The sequence below is a fragment of the Gracilinanus agilis genome, chromosome 6 (assembly GCF_016433145.1).
Source record: "Gracilinanus agilis isolate LMUSP501 chromosome 6, AgileGrace, whole genome shotgun sequence".
Taxonomy (NCBI): domain Eukaryota; kingdom Metazoa; phylum Chordata; class Mammalia; order Didelphimorphia; family Didelphidae; genus Gracilinanus; species Gracilinanus agilis.
Genome location: NC_058135.1, coordinates 126,226,194 through 126,243,671, shown reverse-complemented (window position 1 = coordinate 126,243,671; position 17,478 = coordinate 126,226,194). Strand labels below are relative to the sequence as shown.

The following is a 17,478-nucleotide window of genomic DNA, read 5'->3' as shown; positions in this document are numbered from 1 at the left end:
ATAGTAACAGCAATAGTATACAAAGGTCAACTGTGAAAGATTTAGCTACTCTCATCAATAAAATGATCTAGGGCAGTTCTAAAGGGCTTATAACAAAGAATGCTATCCACTTTTGGATAGCTGGAAGAAACCTTAGAGCTTATCAACCATTCATTTTTTAGATAAGAAAATTAAGATTCAGAAAATGTAATGATTTTCTTGAGGGTCCCACAGATAGTCAATTAGACAAAAGTTGGGCATCAATACAGGACCTATGACTTCAGAATCAGTCTTCTTTCTGCTATACTATATGAAAGACTCAGGTTTGTATTACAGTTTTCTGACTCCAAATCTAGTGCTCTTTCCATTGAACAATGCTTGAATATGTGAAAACTGAGAAGAGAATGGAAGTTTATACTTCTCACTACTGTAGCTGGAGGAACTTTTCAGTAGAGAATGCTATAAAAGACAAAACAAACTATGCCAGTTATAGAAAAATAGAAAGCCTTTCCATCAACAAAATAAATGCACCTGGGATAACAGGAAAAAGATATAATTAAGAAGAAAACCTTCACTGAGTTGCCTTATCTGTAAAATAAGGGAATATGACTTAGCCTCTGACTAAATGTATGTTCTTGTGATCTGGGATAAAAGTGAGATATCCAATATCTTCACAGAATTCACACAAATCCATTAAATTAAGAATATCATCATAGTCATTTTTAAAGTACTTTGGAATTGTAAAATAAAATTTATAAAATCATTCATATTCCCTTTGTCTCACAGATCTCACAGGCAGTTAGATTATTGATCAAGCGAGCCAACTGCACTAATATAAACATAAGCAATACTTTATATAATAGTAAAAAATTGGAATAAAAATAATATAATTTAAGTTCCTTGAATGTAGAGATAGATTTTTGTATTTGTATCTCCTGAAACTGTCTAGAATCTTAGATGTACTTAAAAAGGTTTTTAGATTGATTCATTGATATTACATCAACTAAGATAGAAAGCAATAAATTCACTAGATATTTGTAATCAATTAGATTCACTGATAATTGATATAGTTTATTAAGCTTAATTTTTAAAGTTAGTGGAATTCTAATAATAAATAAATTCAATATATATACGTATATATATGCATATATATATGCATATATATATATCTACATTTAGAGAAAGAACTGTAGGAGTAGAAATGCAGAAGAAAAACCTATGATTTATCACATGTTTATATGGGTATATGATTTGGGGTTTTGGTTTTAAAAGATTGCTCAATTACAAAAATGAATAATATGAAAAGTGATATCACTTGTATAACCCAGTGGAATTGCTTGTCAGCTCTGGGAGGTGGGAAGAAAGAGGGGAGGGAGAGGAAATGAATCATGTAAGCATGGAAAATTATTTTAAAATAAACAAATCAATTCCAAAAAATAAAGTTATGAGAATTCCATTGGAAGAAAATTGGGTTTAAGTAAAATTTTGAAGCAAGAAAGTTATCTTTGGCAGTTTCCTATCTACTTTTCTCTCCTTTTTGGTTCCTATAGTTCCAGTATTCTCTTGTCAGTCCAAAAGTTCCAGCCCCAAAAATGGGTACAGGGGGTTATATGCCGCCATAGTTTAGGCAATAGTACATAAATGCATGAAACTTGACCTTTGGATACAAGAGGAGATAATTCCACTTGACAATTTCTAGTGGGAATCCCAACAGCAGCTGGTGGCTGCTGTATTTTCCACTCAAACTAGGCTGTCATCACTCTTCATTCTCACAGTGTGTTAAGTATGAGTAAGTAGGGTAAAGTCTTAAACTCTCTGCAGTGATACAACATATTGGTCCTGGGGAGTACAGGTTAGGCTTCCTTTTGTGGATTCTTGTCTTTCTGAGGCATTATTTAGCTAAAATAGATGTATAGGTGATGTGATTTATGTCTGCCAGTAGTTGTGCCTATCTAGCTAGGTTTGTATTTGGGTAATGTGAAGTAGATCAGTTTGGATCAGTAGAGGGGTACATGGAATTTGACATGCCAGGACATGCAAGATGGAGACAAACTGTGGAGGACACTGAATTCCAGGAAAAAGAGCATGGAATTTACTCATAGAGTTTTGAGCAGCGGATTGACATGATTGAACTGGGCTTTAGCGAGATTGCTCTGGGAGGAGTATGCAGGGTGTCTTGGAAAGCAGAGACAAAGGATGGAAAACAGGGAGATCTACTATACTGGTCCAGGTAGGAGGCAATGAGGCCCTGAAATCAGGTGGTGGCAGTAAAATAAGACAAGATAGACTAGAGAGATAGCAAGTAGATAGACTTAATAGGATTCTGTGATTACTTTCATGTAGCAGGGCAAGTGAAGGGAACAAGTCAAAGATGACTTTTTAAGCCCAAAGGGATCATGCGGATGCCAGTGGTGATGGACAGCAACAGAAAATATAGGTGAGATAACAGGTTTTGGAAGGATAGTGATTGTGATTACTGTGATAGTGATCTTCAATAAATCATCAAGAATGAAGAAGATGCTCAAGACATGATGCTTAAAAAGGCTTCGGGGGGGGGGGAGCACAATCTGCAAATCAATGAACTTGACTTAAATTCTTGGCAAAATTCTAAAATGTATCACTGAAGAAATGGGTCCCTGACCATTTGGAAAAGGAAGCAAAGAGCCCACATGGCTTCATTAGGAATAGGCTCATCTGAAAAGATCTGAATTTGGGATTCTCTCCAGCATTGTAGGGAAATTCAGGTATTCTCAGAATGTCCTCAGATGTTAGAAAGATGAGCGGACTAGCAGATACACTCTAATCAATAAGAAGTTGAAGATTATCATACAGTAAAAGAACCTGGAGACCAAAGACTTTAGTTGTAATCTTGAACCTGTCATTTCTTGTATGAATTGGAGTAGGTCACAAACTGAAGGAGCCTCATTTTCTTCATCTGTGAAATGGAGCTAATGATATTTGCACTAATTAATTTCTAGGGTTGTTATAAGAATCAAAAGATGATATCTGTAAGATATTTTGTAAGCATAAAGCATTGTTAGCCCAGAAAGAAATGAAACCAGGGGAGGCACTGTTTTTGTGGAACTGTTAAATTGCAAAGTATTTTAAAAAGTTCTATATGATAAAACCAAGCAAGTAAATAAAATGGCTGTGTTGGCAATATAATTTCTTATAGGACTATTTATAGTCTAGATTTATGATTTCATTAGTTATAGAGAACTCCCAGGTTGAAACACCCACCAGTGATGTAGATGGAGACATTTTCTGTAAAACTTGCCTTATAGAATTTGTCTATGAGTACTGAGAGATTAAATAATTTTTTCATAGTTACACAGCAAATATGTATCAGGTTGAACTTGAACTCAGGTCTTCCTCAATCTTCTCTCTACCATACCATCTAATTTTCTTTTTGATGACCAATAGAAAACCAAAAATTCATCAACAAACATATCATAAATGAATAAATGTGATATCCCTACAATTTTGAAATGGGGCTAGAAATAGTAGTAAGCAAATTTACATTTAAAAGTGAAATATGGGCATCTAGTGGCTACACTTCCTAGCTGTATGACTCTGGGCAAGTCATTTAACCCCAACTGCCTAACCCTTACCACTCTTTTGCCTTGAAACCAAAACTTAGTATTGATTCCAAGATGGCAAGTAAGGATTTTTTTTTAAAGTGAAGTACTTTTAAAAAAGTGAAGTTTTAGGGAAATCCCTCTTGCTTCCTAAAAGTATGTTTATGTTCGAAGGTTACTTCTGAATTTTCAAACTCGGGCCAAAAATGACTGAGCCCCTATTGACAAAATCTTTAATCTCATGCTTTAGTCTTTCCTGTTCCACTTTGATGGGCTCCCATAGAATACCAGCAGAGAGGAGTCTTCTTTTGCAATTACTTGGATGATTTAATATGATCACAACTGAGAGTTTCTTTTCCCTAGACTTTATGTCTTCAAATAGTCATTGAACAGAAAAGTTTGCTCATTTTAGTCAATATTCCTTTTTTTTTTCTCAATCTGTATCTTTGCATTGGGGCAACTAGATGGTACAGTGGATAGAGTGCCAGTCCTGGAGGCAGGAAGACTCATCATCCTAAGTTAAAACCTGGCCTTAGACACTTACTAACTGTGTGACCCTGGGTAAGTAATGTGACCCTGTTTGCTTCAGTTTCCTCATCTGTAAAATGAACTGAAGAAGAAAGTAGTAAACCATTCTAAAACCTTTGTGAAGAAAACCCTGAATGGGATCATGAATAGTCGGACATGAATGAATGGACTGAACAACAACAACAACAAACTTCCCCATAAATAGGTAACAAATACTGCAATCAATCGTTGCTTTCTCTTTCTTATTCACTTTAATTATCAGATCTGATGTTAACTTCTTATCCAGATAGGAAACTAATACCGAGGCTTTCCCCACAAAGTATTAAAGACATTTCTCTTTTATGATAGCTCATAATTTGGAGAAGATATTTCAAGCTATCCTCTGAAGTCTTATTAACAGAGATGTCTTTCATTGGTGGCATTTGTCAGTGACAGGTGACATAGTCATCTCTTTAAGGAACTCCAATAAAATAATGATAACAGCAGTATGACAGGTAACAGACATTTTAAATAGCAACAAGAATAAAAGCATTTATACAGTGCTTATGATTTGCAAAGCACTTTTAATATATTAACTAATTTGATCTCCATAACAATTCTCTGAGTTAGAGGCTATCGTTATCCCTATTTTACATAGAAAGAAACTAAGGCATAGAGAAATTAAAAATCCAGGGTGACATAGAACACAGGAACTGAGGGACTCAAAACCTCTACGAGAAAGAACAAATAGTCATGAGAAATGGAGTAAATGACCATTGAATATTTGGAAAACTTTTCAAAAATTATCTAATCAGGAATTAACATGGGAGATGTTATACAAGAATAACTGCTAGGAATAAAAGATGAACAAATTGTGAACAGTGAAGAATGTGTTACATCTTACTCTATTTTTGTCAGTCTGTGAAGATAACAAGTAACTTCTATAAACTGTAACCCTTCCATTCTACTTAGGATAGTACAAAGAACACAATGAGTATTGAGTGAATAGAAGATGGTGTGATTATGTTATACAGTGGGAAAATTGAAGAGAAAGAATTCAGAAGAAAAGTAGAATGGCTATGTTTCCATCACATTTAATTCTTCATAGGGTGACATCTATTATTCTAGCACTAATTTTCTTTCAGTGATAGCATGCCTATAGGTCATGAGATACAAAAAAATCTCCCCAAATTCAAAGCTGAGGAACATTCAAAGGACAATGGAGATGTGAATAGTGGGTAAAACAAGATTTTATATACATATATATGTATATATATATATATAAGCTAACATTTACACAGAGCTTACTCTGTGGTAGGCATTATGTTAAGTACTTTACAACTACTACTTCTTTTAATCAAATAAGGAATTGTAGAGAAGTAATATAGAGGATGCCATCAGAGAAAAGTATGACTAGAAAGAAAAGATGTGGTCAACTAGGAAGAATGAAGTGTTAGTCAATGAACAGTTCACCTATTCCATTATGAGTCTAATGTCAAAAGCTTTCAGTGAAGCCCAATGCTTCATCTGCATTCAGACTTCATCAATGCTTTCTCTAGAGGTAGATAACATTTTTCATCATAAATCCATCAGAATTGTCTTGGACCATTGAATTAATCAGAATAGTCAAAAGTCCTTCAGAATTATATTGGATCAATCAGAATAGTTAAGTAATTTCCGATTGATCATCATATAATATTGCTGTTTCTGTGTACAATTGCTGTTTCTTCTGGTTCTGTTCACTTTACTTTGTATCAGTTTATACATCTTCCCAGGTTTTTCTGAAATCATCCTGCTTGTCAATTCTTATAGCACAATTATATTCTGTCATTTTGTCATGTGTTTATGAAGGAAATATTTTATTGCTATTTTTGTTACTATGCTATTTTCATTAAATGTTTTTGGGCTTGATTCATTGAGTCTACTAGCTGCCTATTAAAGATAAATGTATTAACAGGGATTCATGAACTCTGATTTTTTTGTTGTTGTTTGTTTCAACCAACACCTTTTATTTATATATGACCAAAAATTCAATTAATTAATTAATTAAGAATATTTTTCCAAGGTTACATGATTCATGTTCTTTCCTCCCCACAAACCCATAGCCAACAAGCAATTCCACTGAGTTTTACATGTATCATTGATCAAGACCTATTTTCCATATTATTAATGTTTGCAATAGGGTGATCATTTAGAATCTACATTCCCAATTATAGCCCCATTGAAGCATGTGATCAATTATATGTTTTTCCTTCTGTGTTTCTCCTCCCACAGTTCTTTCTCTGGATGTGGATAGTGTTCTTTCTCATAAATCCCTCAGAACTGTCCAGGATCATTGCATTGCTGCTAGTAGAGAAGTCCATTATATTTGATCATACCATAGTGTATTAGTCTCTGTATATAATGTTCTCCTGGATGAACTCTGATTTTTAATGGATACACTCTCTCAGAATATCTTGAATTTAGGATGAAATTCTCTTGGGAGCCTTCTTTATGAATTGGAGGTGGGGTGCCACCAGAAGCTACACACCATTAGCAGTAATTTACCTACCTAAGCTAGTAGCAAATTCCATGTCTCAGTAGTCAAGTAATTAAATTAATAATAACAATAATATCCACATGTAGTGGTTTATATAATGGTTTAACGTCTGCAAAGCACCTTATAGACATTTCCTGATTTGGGCTTTATAATAGTGAATCTGGGGGGACAGCTGGGTGGCTCAAGTGGATTGAAAGCCAGACCCAGAGATGGGAGGTCCTGGGTTCAAATCTGGCCTTAGACACTTCCCAGTTGTGTGACCGTGGCCAAGTCACTTAACCCCCATTGCCTAGCCCTTACCACTCTTCTGCCTTGGAGCCACTACACAGTATTGACTCCAAGACAGAAGGTAAGGGTTTAAAAAACACAGTGAATCTTTGTTGATGGTGGTAGATTGATAAGTAGTGAGAAATTGGTAATATTGGTCACAAACTAGTGAAATTTAAGATTTCATTTATTTATTTATTTTTGAAATTTAAGATTTTAAAGTGAGAAAGGAAGGAAAAGCTAAACATCAAGAAAGTTAATATGAAGGAGGCCCATTCTAGTAACCTCAAGAAAGCCATTTAAATGTTATTTTGGCAAAGAGATTAGGCATCTCAAAAATTCAAATGAATAAACATTTATTAAATGCTTTTTTATTTTTAAAATTTTTATCTTAGTATTTTTGCATGGTTATATGATTCATATTATTTTCCTTCCCTTTTTCTTCCCCCTTCCCAGAGATGACAAGCAATTCCACTGGGTTATATATGTCTTATCACTCAATACCTATTTCCATATTATTCATTTTTGTAATAATCTATTAAATGTCTTTTTTTTAACCCTTAACTTCTGTTTATTGGTTCCTTGGTGGAAGAGTGGTAAGGGTGGGCAATGGGGGTCAAGTGACTTGCCCAGGGTCACACAGCTGGGAAGTATCTGAGGCTGGATTTGAACCTAGGACCTCCCAATCTCTAGGCTTAGCTCTCAATCCACTGAGCTACCCAGCTGCCCCCTTAAATGTCTTTTTAAAATGCAAGGCATTGTGCTCTATGATAAACTCCATGAAAACACTACAGTTTCTACCTTCACGTTACTTACAATCTAGTAAGTGAAAAAAGGAAGGTAGGAAGGGGGAACATTCTTTTTGAGTTTTAATACTAAGGAAGGTAGGGAACATGCTCTTACACTATTATTATGTACCTGCTAAGATTTTGTAAATTTTTTTCTAATGCTGACAATGACTGTTGGAGGTAAGGGCTATGATTATCAACATTTAATAGTTGAAGAAGGATGCAGGCAGAGGTTAAATGACTTGTCCAAGGTCACAGAGCCAGTAAGTATATGAAGTCAAAATTTATTTATTTTTCTCCTCCAGGTCCAGCCCTCTATCTACTGCATCATCAAAAAATGTATTTTGGGAAGCATCTGCATGGCTCAATGGATTGAGAGCCAGGCCTAGAGTCCCATTCATAGGAGGTCCTTGGTTCAAATATGGCTTCAGAAACTTCCTAGAGATGTGATCTTGGGCAAGTTACTTAACCCCCATTGCCTAGTCCTTACTTCTCTTCTGCTTTGGAACCAATACACAATATTGACTCCAAGATGGAAGGTAAGAGTTTTTAAAAAGGAGTGCACATTCTGAGAATTTTTTATAAAGAGAAGAAGCAAAACTGGAAAATGTTTTTGAATAAGTAGTGGTGATAAATGTGTAGGAAAATCTGCCCTTTGTTAAAAAATCTTTAGGAATTCTTTTTTTTTTAAAGTCCTGGTTATAAAAGATAAGATGTGGTCAAACTCTTGGGGTGAGCTTTGCCTTGGATTATTATTAGTAAGGAAGCCCCACTAAGCCAGCATCATAGGATCTTCACTGTTGCCCATTCCATTTCCTAACATCTAGGATGGGAATGCCAATCTCCTCTCTAATCATTTTGTTCTAAAGTCTAACCCAAACTCAAATCATTTTTAAACATTTATTATTGGCACTTGAGTTCATTTCCTTTCCAACTGGCTGTAGTTGCTAAAGAGATAGTTGTGTCCTTCCATTATTGTTCCACTTTTGTGTTTGATGATAATGGTTTAGTAATGAAGAAATATTGTAACCGTATGTACAAATGTTATGCGTATTGACGTTCCACTCTCACCCCCAACCTCAGATCACTAGCATCAGGCTCACCGCCTTTCTTTGGGGCACTTAACGGAACCTCAACAGTGAACGATCAAGAAAATGGAAGAAAACAATTTCCACTACACTTACTGATTTTGCCAGTTCGAATTCTCCAGCTTTATGATATGCTAAGCCTAAATCATAGGCAGCTTCTCCTTCCATCTTCTTGTCACCCCCTAAAAAGAAAATGTCAACAATAACCAGATGATCCATAGAAATGATAAAAATAATGAAAGTAATAAAAGCTGCATTTATATCACAGTTCTTATGAAGTCATATTTGTAGAGTGATTAGAACAACCTAAAACAGAGTAGGTACTATATTAACTACAGAAATACTATTATAATTAATGATAATAATCATTACTAACAATAACCATAATTATTATTCACTTTCCTCATATTTTTTAACCTGGGGTCTTTGAATTTATTATTTTTAAAAATTGGTATTTATTTTTACCATTAATTTAAAAAAAATTGAATTCCGAATTCTCTCTCTCCCTCAAGCCCCTCTCCGTCCATTGAGAAGACAAGCAATCTGATATCAATTATCCATGTGAGAACATGGATATACAATATGAAACATATTTCCAAATAAGCCATATCAGAAAAAGTAAAAAAAATAAAGCTTAAAAAAGTATTCTTCAATCTCTACTCAGAGTTCATCAGTTCTCTCTCTGGAGGTAGATGTCATTTTTTATCAAAGGATATGTATCTAGGACTGTATGAAGAATTTTTTTTTAAAGTTTGAGAGCTGGATTTCTGTACAATTGGTTTCCTTTTGAATCCTATATGTTTTATTTTATGAATTTAAAAATATTATTTTGAGAAGCAGCCTGGCCAAAGGCTACATCAGACTGCCAAAGGATTCCATGATACAGAAAAAAGTTAAAAAGTTCTACAGCTTAGAGAATGCTTTCCTCATAACCACCCTGGAAAGTGGAGTACAAATATTACTATCCCTGTTTTACAGATTAAGAAACTAAGGTTCATAGAAGGATTTTATCTATTATCATTATTATTAGACAAAATCAACATATTCTTCAAAGAAGTGACATGAACATAAAAGTTCTTGGTTGTTGTTTTCAAATGCAGCACAATTTAGAGGCAGCAAGATAGAGCACTAGAATGGGAATCAGGTAGACCTAAATTCAAAAATGGCTTGAGATATAAGTCAGCTGAGTGTGATCCTCTGCATCACTTAATAATTAATGAATAACAATTGATAATATTAAGCATCTACTATATTCCAAGCATTGTACTAAGAAGTGCTTTACCTCTGTTTCCTCAAATATAATATGGGGACAATAGTATTACTTTCCTCCAAGGGTTATTGTGAGAATAAGAGATAATTGTAAATTGCTTTGCAAAGTGCTATATAAAGTTAACTATTATATTATACAACATGGTTTTCTCCCCACTCTTCAGTAACACTAGTCACCTCTTCTGAAACAGAACCATGTACAGATGAAAAATAAAAACTCTGAAAGAATGCCATCAGCCTAGAGTAGAGCTGTTTGGACTGTACCCAGGGAACATGATTAAACAGGTGTTTCCTAATTATGTTTTTGTAGATATTATTACTGTGTTATTTATCATTAATACATATTTGTGGATTATTTCTACAGTGTCCTACCAGGTTAAAAAAACGCAACAACAAATAAAGTCCAATATTCATGCTGCCACCTAATAAAAGGAGTACCAAGCTATTTAGTAATAAAGAATTCTCATAAAAATCTCAGTTTATCTATCAATAAGCACATGAAAAAGTGTTCTAAATCTCTTATAATTAGAGAAATGCAAATCAAAACAACTTTGAGGTACCACCTCACACCTAGCAGACTAGCTAACATGACAGCAAAGGAAAGTAATAAATGTTGGAGGGGATGTGGCAAAATTGGGACATTAATGCACTGCTGGTGGAGTTGTGAACTGATCCAACCATTCTGGATGGCAATTTGGAACTAAGCCAAAAGGTCACTAAAAGACTGCCTGCCCTTTGATCCAGCCATACCACTGCTGGGCTTATATCCCAAAGAGATAATAAGGAAAAAGACTCGTACAAAAATATTCATAGCCTCGCTCTTTGTGGTGGCAAAAAATTGGAAAATGAGGGCCTGCCCTTCAATTGGGGAATGGCTGAACAAATTGTGGTATCTGTTGGTGATGGAATACTATTGTGCTCAAAGGAATGATAAACTGGAGGAATTCCATGTGAACTGGAATGACCTCCAGGAATTGATGCAGAGCCAAAGGAGCAGAACCAGGAGAACAGAGACAGATACACTGTGGTACAACTGAATGTAATGGACTCCTCTACTAGCAGCAATGCAATGATCCAGGACAATTCTGAGGGACTTATGAGAAAGAACACTATCTACTTTCAGAGGAAGAACTGTGGGAGTAGAAACACAGAAGAAAAACAACTTTCTGATCACATGGGTTGATGGGGATATGATTGGGGATATTGAATCTAAACAAGCACTCTAGTGCAAATATCAATAATATGGAAATAGGTCTTGATCAATGACACATATAAAACATATAAAACCCAGTGGAATTTTTCAGCTACAAAAGTGGTTGAGTTATGGGGAGGGAAAGAACATGAATTTTGTAACCATGTAAAAATATTCTAAATTAATTAATTAAATAAAATTTTCCAAATTAAAAAAAATCTCACTTTATATTAGGGGGCCAAGATGGTGTGGAGTTCCTTCCACACAGCCATCTAATCTCCTCTCACTCCATCTCTTTTTTTCTGTCTTGTTTCTGTCTCCCTATTTATAGATGTATCTTTGAAAACCATCCACATAATTGACCATATCAATAATCAGACCAACAGAGATCACATGATTATCTCAATAGTTGCAGAAAAAGCCTTTGACAAAATATAGATGTATCTTTTTGCCTTTCTCTTCTCTCTTTCTCTTCCACCTCCTCCTCTCTGTGTCCCCATGCTCATCTTTTTCTTCTCCTATTCTCCCCAAATCTCTCTCACACACAGAAAAAGAATTCATGGGAGCATGAGTCAACTAAAGAGGAATTTCTGGCTAAAGTTTGGACGCTAAATAGAAAATGATAGTTTTAGTGAATTTTAATTCTATGATCAGAAGTTTCAGTATAGGAGGTGGTGGCTGGCTTTTCTTCCAATTGTGAAATTCTACAATTTTGTGTAAAGTCAAAGCACAATTTTATTGGTTGATGGCCCTTTAAGATCTGATCTATCATTGAGGTAGACTCCTTCTTTAAAGCAAGAGGCTTCCCCCATCTTATTTAAGATGGATATAAATGAGCTAATCATCTTTATCCATAATCAAAACTTAGTAAATGGTGTTTAGTCATGATGCCCATTACGTAGCATTCTGAGAAGTTCACCCACACCAAAATCCACTTACATCATCTTCCAATGTATTAAAAAAGAAGAGAAAGCAATTCTTTATTGGCCTTTGGCTGAGTGTTTCAGATCTGAGTGCATTACACCTGGGAAAACTTCAAATGTGAGGATGATGGATATGGATTTCAGAGTCTATTTACACATACATAGAATCAAAGTCTTTTAATTACTTTAATTCCCCTGAAACCAAAATCTTTGGAAAAGAGAAGTTATGCTGTACTGTTGATTCAAATAATGAATGGTAAAGCTAAAAATGGAATTTAATTTATCCATTGTTTTGTTGTCCTATAGTCCAACGATTAATTTGGGCTGTTTACCACAATGTTCAGGATCCATTTGCAAGAAAATAGTAAACACTCTGAAACAAAATGTTTAAAAGGTTGAAGAGAACCTTTTAGAATTTTTCTTTGGCTTAAAAACTAGGAGCTGGAAGGGACCTTAGAGGTCATTGTAGTCTAACAACTCCATTTTACAGTCAAGGAAACTGAAGTCCAGATGACTTAAATATCTTGCACAGAGTCACAGAGGCAGACAGAAAAGCCTGGATTTGAAAATGTGTCCTCTAACTGCAATTCCAGCATTCTTTCTATACCTGTAGTTTTAATTATACCTCTTCACAGATGTTCCTAATAATGAGCGTTGTAAAGGTATCAGGAAATAACAAAATGGAACTCAAAAGGAACAGTATCATTACCTTTAAAAAGAAATTTACTCTAATGAATTAATATTAATTTAGAATCAATTATATAAAGCAAACCAATGTTTCATATTTCATGAAATTGTACCATTAATAATGTATGAAAATTTCCTAAATTTTGGAAAGAATACATGTTAATTTGATCTTGGAAACTTAATTCTTGTTAGTAAATTTGTTCATATTTTCTTCCTCCAGGGGGAAAAAAAGGTATCCCACTTTCACAGGGTGATGGGATTATAGATTTAGAGGTGGAAGAGATCTTAAAGGTTGAATCCATTCTCCTAATTTTACAGAGATGGGTCACAAAACTGAGGTCAAATTAAAACCTATCTTCTTGGTTTTAGTTTCAGCACTTTATTCAGTACATCATACTGTCTCTGATTCAAAACACTAGTTCAGTCTTAGACAAACATCTGGAGTTGTTTGAGTTATCTATGAATATTTGATCCTATAAGATGGCTTGAATTATGGAGATTCCAGAATCCAATGAAGTTTTAAATATTTCACTACATTAATAGTCCACATTTCACAAAGCACAGTTATATAAACTTTGATCACTGCAAATTTCCCTGAGGAATAGGCAGGACAATGTTAAGATCACTGGATAAGGAAAATGAGGCTCAGAGTTAAAACTATAACTAACAATTTTGACACACAGGGAAGGTAGCACAAAAATGTAGCTTGGGAAAGTAGCATTATCAACTTTAAAAATAATCAGTTGATAACCCCCCCCCCCACCATGTATTTTACCTTTTTTTTTTTTACAGAAAGGCTTTGCCAACCCCTCTCTAAATTCTTATATAATTCCTATACAATAAAATAAATGATTCCTAATTTATCATCTAAAAAATAAATAAAAATAATCAGTTGATGCTATCGTTTTGTTGAAGGATAAAAGGTGGAGAAGAAATCATGAGCATGTCGCTCACGGAGGGGGGAGTCTTTGGGACACCAATCCCTTTCAGTGAGAGTGGCTTTATCAGAGATAGGACTGGGAAGAGGAAAAAAGATTGTACTCTTCTTTCTACATCTCAAACATGCTTATTGACTGACGTTAGGTTAACAAAACATATATGGATCATAAGAGATAAAGCTGGAAGCAACCTTTGAGAAATTTTCAACCAGCCCCTTTCCCCTTTAACAGCTGAGAATGTGAAAACTCAGAAGGTTGCTATTGTGTTCTGACAGTAATTTTAGTTAATTTAGTATCTTATGACACAAAATTTAATGTTTTTTTCCTCTTACACTATTCTCCCTTACATGAATCTTATGAATTAATATATCATATGTATCCGTTCTTGAGCTTTTGTCTTTTTATTTTATGCATATAAAATATCCATCCTTTATAGAACTACTTTTTATACTCTTTATACTATTTAAATTTATTAGTGATACTGAGAGATAAACTTACCTATCTCACTAAAAGACCACAGAGGTCCCTGTTAACTGAGCCTCAGTTTCCTTCCATTTCATAATTACCTGATGCTTATGTACAATGAAAGTATATAACCTCAGGGGGAAAAAATCTTAACTTCCATAAATGACCCTAACTTCTGATTATGGGCTCCTTGTTTTACAATGTTGTTTCCAGAAGATGGCATTTTTGGAGATAAAGCTTTCAAGAAACTAATGGATTCCTCGTGGTCAGCAAGAAGGCACTTTGGTTTTATAGTGAAATTTGGAAGCATATTGATGGCATTTGTCTCTGAATTTCATTGGAAATAATCACCTAGTCAAACACTTGACAATTTTTACTTTGCTCCTGGGAGAGCCTGGAACAGTGCATTAATGGAAGGAAAGTGAGTATGTTTGTTTCTTTTTTCTTACCCACCTTCTTTGGCTCTTTCACGAGCTTTCAAGAGAATCCGTATGGCCTTTTTGTATTTTTTGTCATTCAGCATTTTTTGTGCTAGCTGTGCATAAATCCTCCGGAGATTTTCACATGCCACGTAGTTGAGAGTCTGGCCATCCTCATTTGCCCATGTCCGTCCCTCTGTCATCTCATGGAAGGTTTCATAATGATCAACAGCTGCTTCAAGCTGACCTGAAGAACAGAAATCATCATAAATAAACACTGGGCAGCACCTACCATGCTTAAAATTTTGTGTATGTCTCAAAGTCCATATGTACAGGTCTAAGGATACAGAATTATTGGGGATGTAGTGATGAAGAGCCAGGAAGGATTGGCAGATGAAGCAAGATGATTAAGGATTTGGGATCCCTAGGAGCAGTAATTGTTTAAAGGGTCCCAACTGGGAAGGAAGGCTAACTTGATAGGATCTTGACTTTAGCACTGCCTTTTTTTTTTTTTGCTAGACTCATGGGCTCTGAGAGATTTACTTTAGCTAGCCTGACTTGAGAAGGATTAGGAATCTTTGGGGTTCATTTTGGTATTGGTCATCTTTCAGAATGAAACCAGAGGCCCATTTTCCACTTTTCAGCTTTTTGAAAAGGGACAGATCGATTATAAATTCAAAACCCACATTTTAAAGTCCTTTATATAAATCTGGCTAAGGATTACAACAAAGAAACAGCTCCTATCTCCCCATTCCATATTTGTGGAAACTGAGGAAAGCTTAAGAGATTTGGCAGAGATGTGCAAATGATAGCATAGAAAAGTCAGTCCTTAGTATTGCCCTCAGGCCATTTCATTCCTTAAAAATGTTAAGCAAACTTCTTTTCTAGTATGGTCATTTACAACTGCACGATACTAATTATAATTTAGCATCATGTGGAAATGAATAAATAAATTGTGGTGATCCGTGGAATTTCCTAATTGGGACCTTCTAGGAAGCCATCTCTGAAGCACAGGCAGCCTACATTTCTGATGCTGACCACAGACATTGCTCTTTCCTCCCCAAATAGTCACTTACAATATACCAGGCTAGTACTGCTATTTTCTTAAAGCATCATCATGCCTTCTCTGTCAAAGGAAACAAAAAATTGTCTGAATCCTCATGACATTCTTTACCGTGATTGATGAAACCTTCCAAGATGGGCCGCTCTGCATTTTCTCAGATAAGAATTACCTTTGGATCCAGATAGCGGTCATGAAAATATTATCATTTTCTTTTTATAAATTGTGTCAAGGTTGCACGAACAGATATAAACATGAAGACAATGCAAAGACGCTAACTTCTCCATCTTTCTTTATAGCAACCAGAGATAGAGTGGTGGTGAAGATGAGAGAGAAGAGGAGTCACAAAATTGCAGTAAATACTCCCCAAACTCAGGAAAGCAGGGGGCCCACTCATTCAGTTTAATACAGTAGTAACCTTAAGATTCTTCTGGAGATCATTTTTACATGGGAATGCTGATAGTTCTTTCATCCCATGGAAGCACCATTCTTCCCAGTGCCTAATAAACTTTTCCCCACTGGAATACATGACACTTCACTCTGTGGTCAGAATAAAGCAGCAACATTTAGAAGCCTGATCCAAGGATAATGGGGCAAATAGCATAAAGAGAGCACTGTATAGAGAATCAGGACTTGGAGAGAGGAGGTCCTAGGTTTAAATCTGGCCTCAGACACATCCTAGGTGTGTGACCCTAGGCAAGTCACTTACCCCCCATTGTCTAACTCTTCTTGCCCTTCTGCCTTGGAATCAATCCATAGTATCAAAACAAAGGTAGAAGACAAGAATTTAAAAAAACCCACTGCTTTGCCCACAACAACCTTAAGAGGTATATTCTGCAAGGATGATTATAACAGTTTTATAGCTGAGGACATGAGTTTACAGAGGTAAAATAATCTGGCCATGGTCCTACATCTGGTTAAGTTCCAAAATTTGAACTCAAACCTCATTTTCTGACATCTGCACCTACAGTCTTTCTATTACACAACGTTGTAGAGACCATAATAGAGAGGGAAACATTATAATAGCAAACAGGAGTCAGAAGATCTGAGCTGTAGGCTTGATTTTGCCAGTAGCTAAAAATCTGATCCTTGGGCTAGACACTAAAGTTCTTTGGGTTTAGTTTCTTCATCCATAAAATGAAGAAGTTGATGAAACAATTTCCATGGCATTTATAATTTCATTTGACTCAGCTGTCAAATTCATCCTCCAAGTAATTCCATGTGAACTGGAATAACCTCCAGGAATTGATGCAGAGCAAAAGGAGCAGAACCAGGAGAACCTTATACACAGAGACGGATACACTGTGGTACAATCTAATGTAATGGGCTTCTCTACTAGCAGAAATGTAATGACCCAGGACAATTCTGAGGGACTTATGAGAAAGAAAACTATTCACATTCAGAGGAAGAACTATGGAAACAGAAATGCATTAGAAAAGCATGTGACCGAACACATAATGTGATAGGGATATATGATTGGGGTTTTGATGTTAAAGGATCCCTCTGCTGCAGATATGAATAACATGGAAATGGGTTTTGAACAATGATATATGTATAACCCAGTGGAACTGCTTTTCGGATTTGGGAGGTGGGAGGAAACAGCGTGGGGTGGGGAGAGAAGCAACCGGAATCATGAATCATGAATCATGTAACCATGGAAAAATATTCTAAATAAAAAAAAGGAAAAAATATCAAACAAAATAAATTCATCCTCCAAAAATACAAGTCTGAGCATGTCGTCTCAAACCCCTCCTCCCCTCATTCAATCAACTCAAATAC

General features: G+C 35.3%; 1 protein-coding gene across 1 annotated transcript in view; it reads right to left on the bottom strand.

Annotated features, from left to right (window-relative positions):
- Positions 1-17,478, bottom strand: part of TTC29 (tetratricopeptide repeat domain 29) — a 149,412-nt gene that overhangs the window by 60,056 nt on the left and 71,878 nt on the right. Inside the window, exons 5-6 of the mRNA XM_044681697.1 lie at positions 14,674-14,886; positions 8,843-8,928 (exon numbers count right to left, since the gene is read on the bottom strand). Of these exons, the coding sequence (XP_044537632.1) occupies positions 8,843-8,928; positions 14,674-14,886 (299 nt within the window). The remainder of the gene's footprint in view (positions 1-8,842; positions 8,929-14,673; positions 14,887-17,478) is intronic.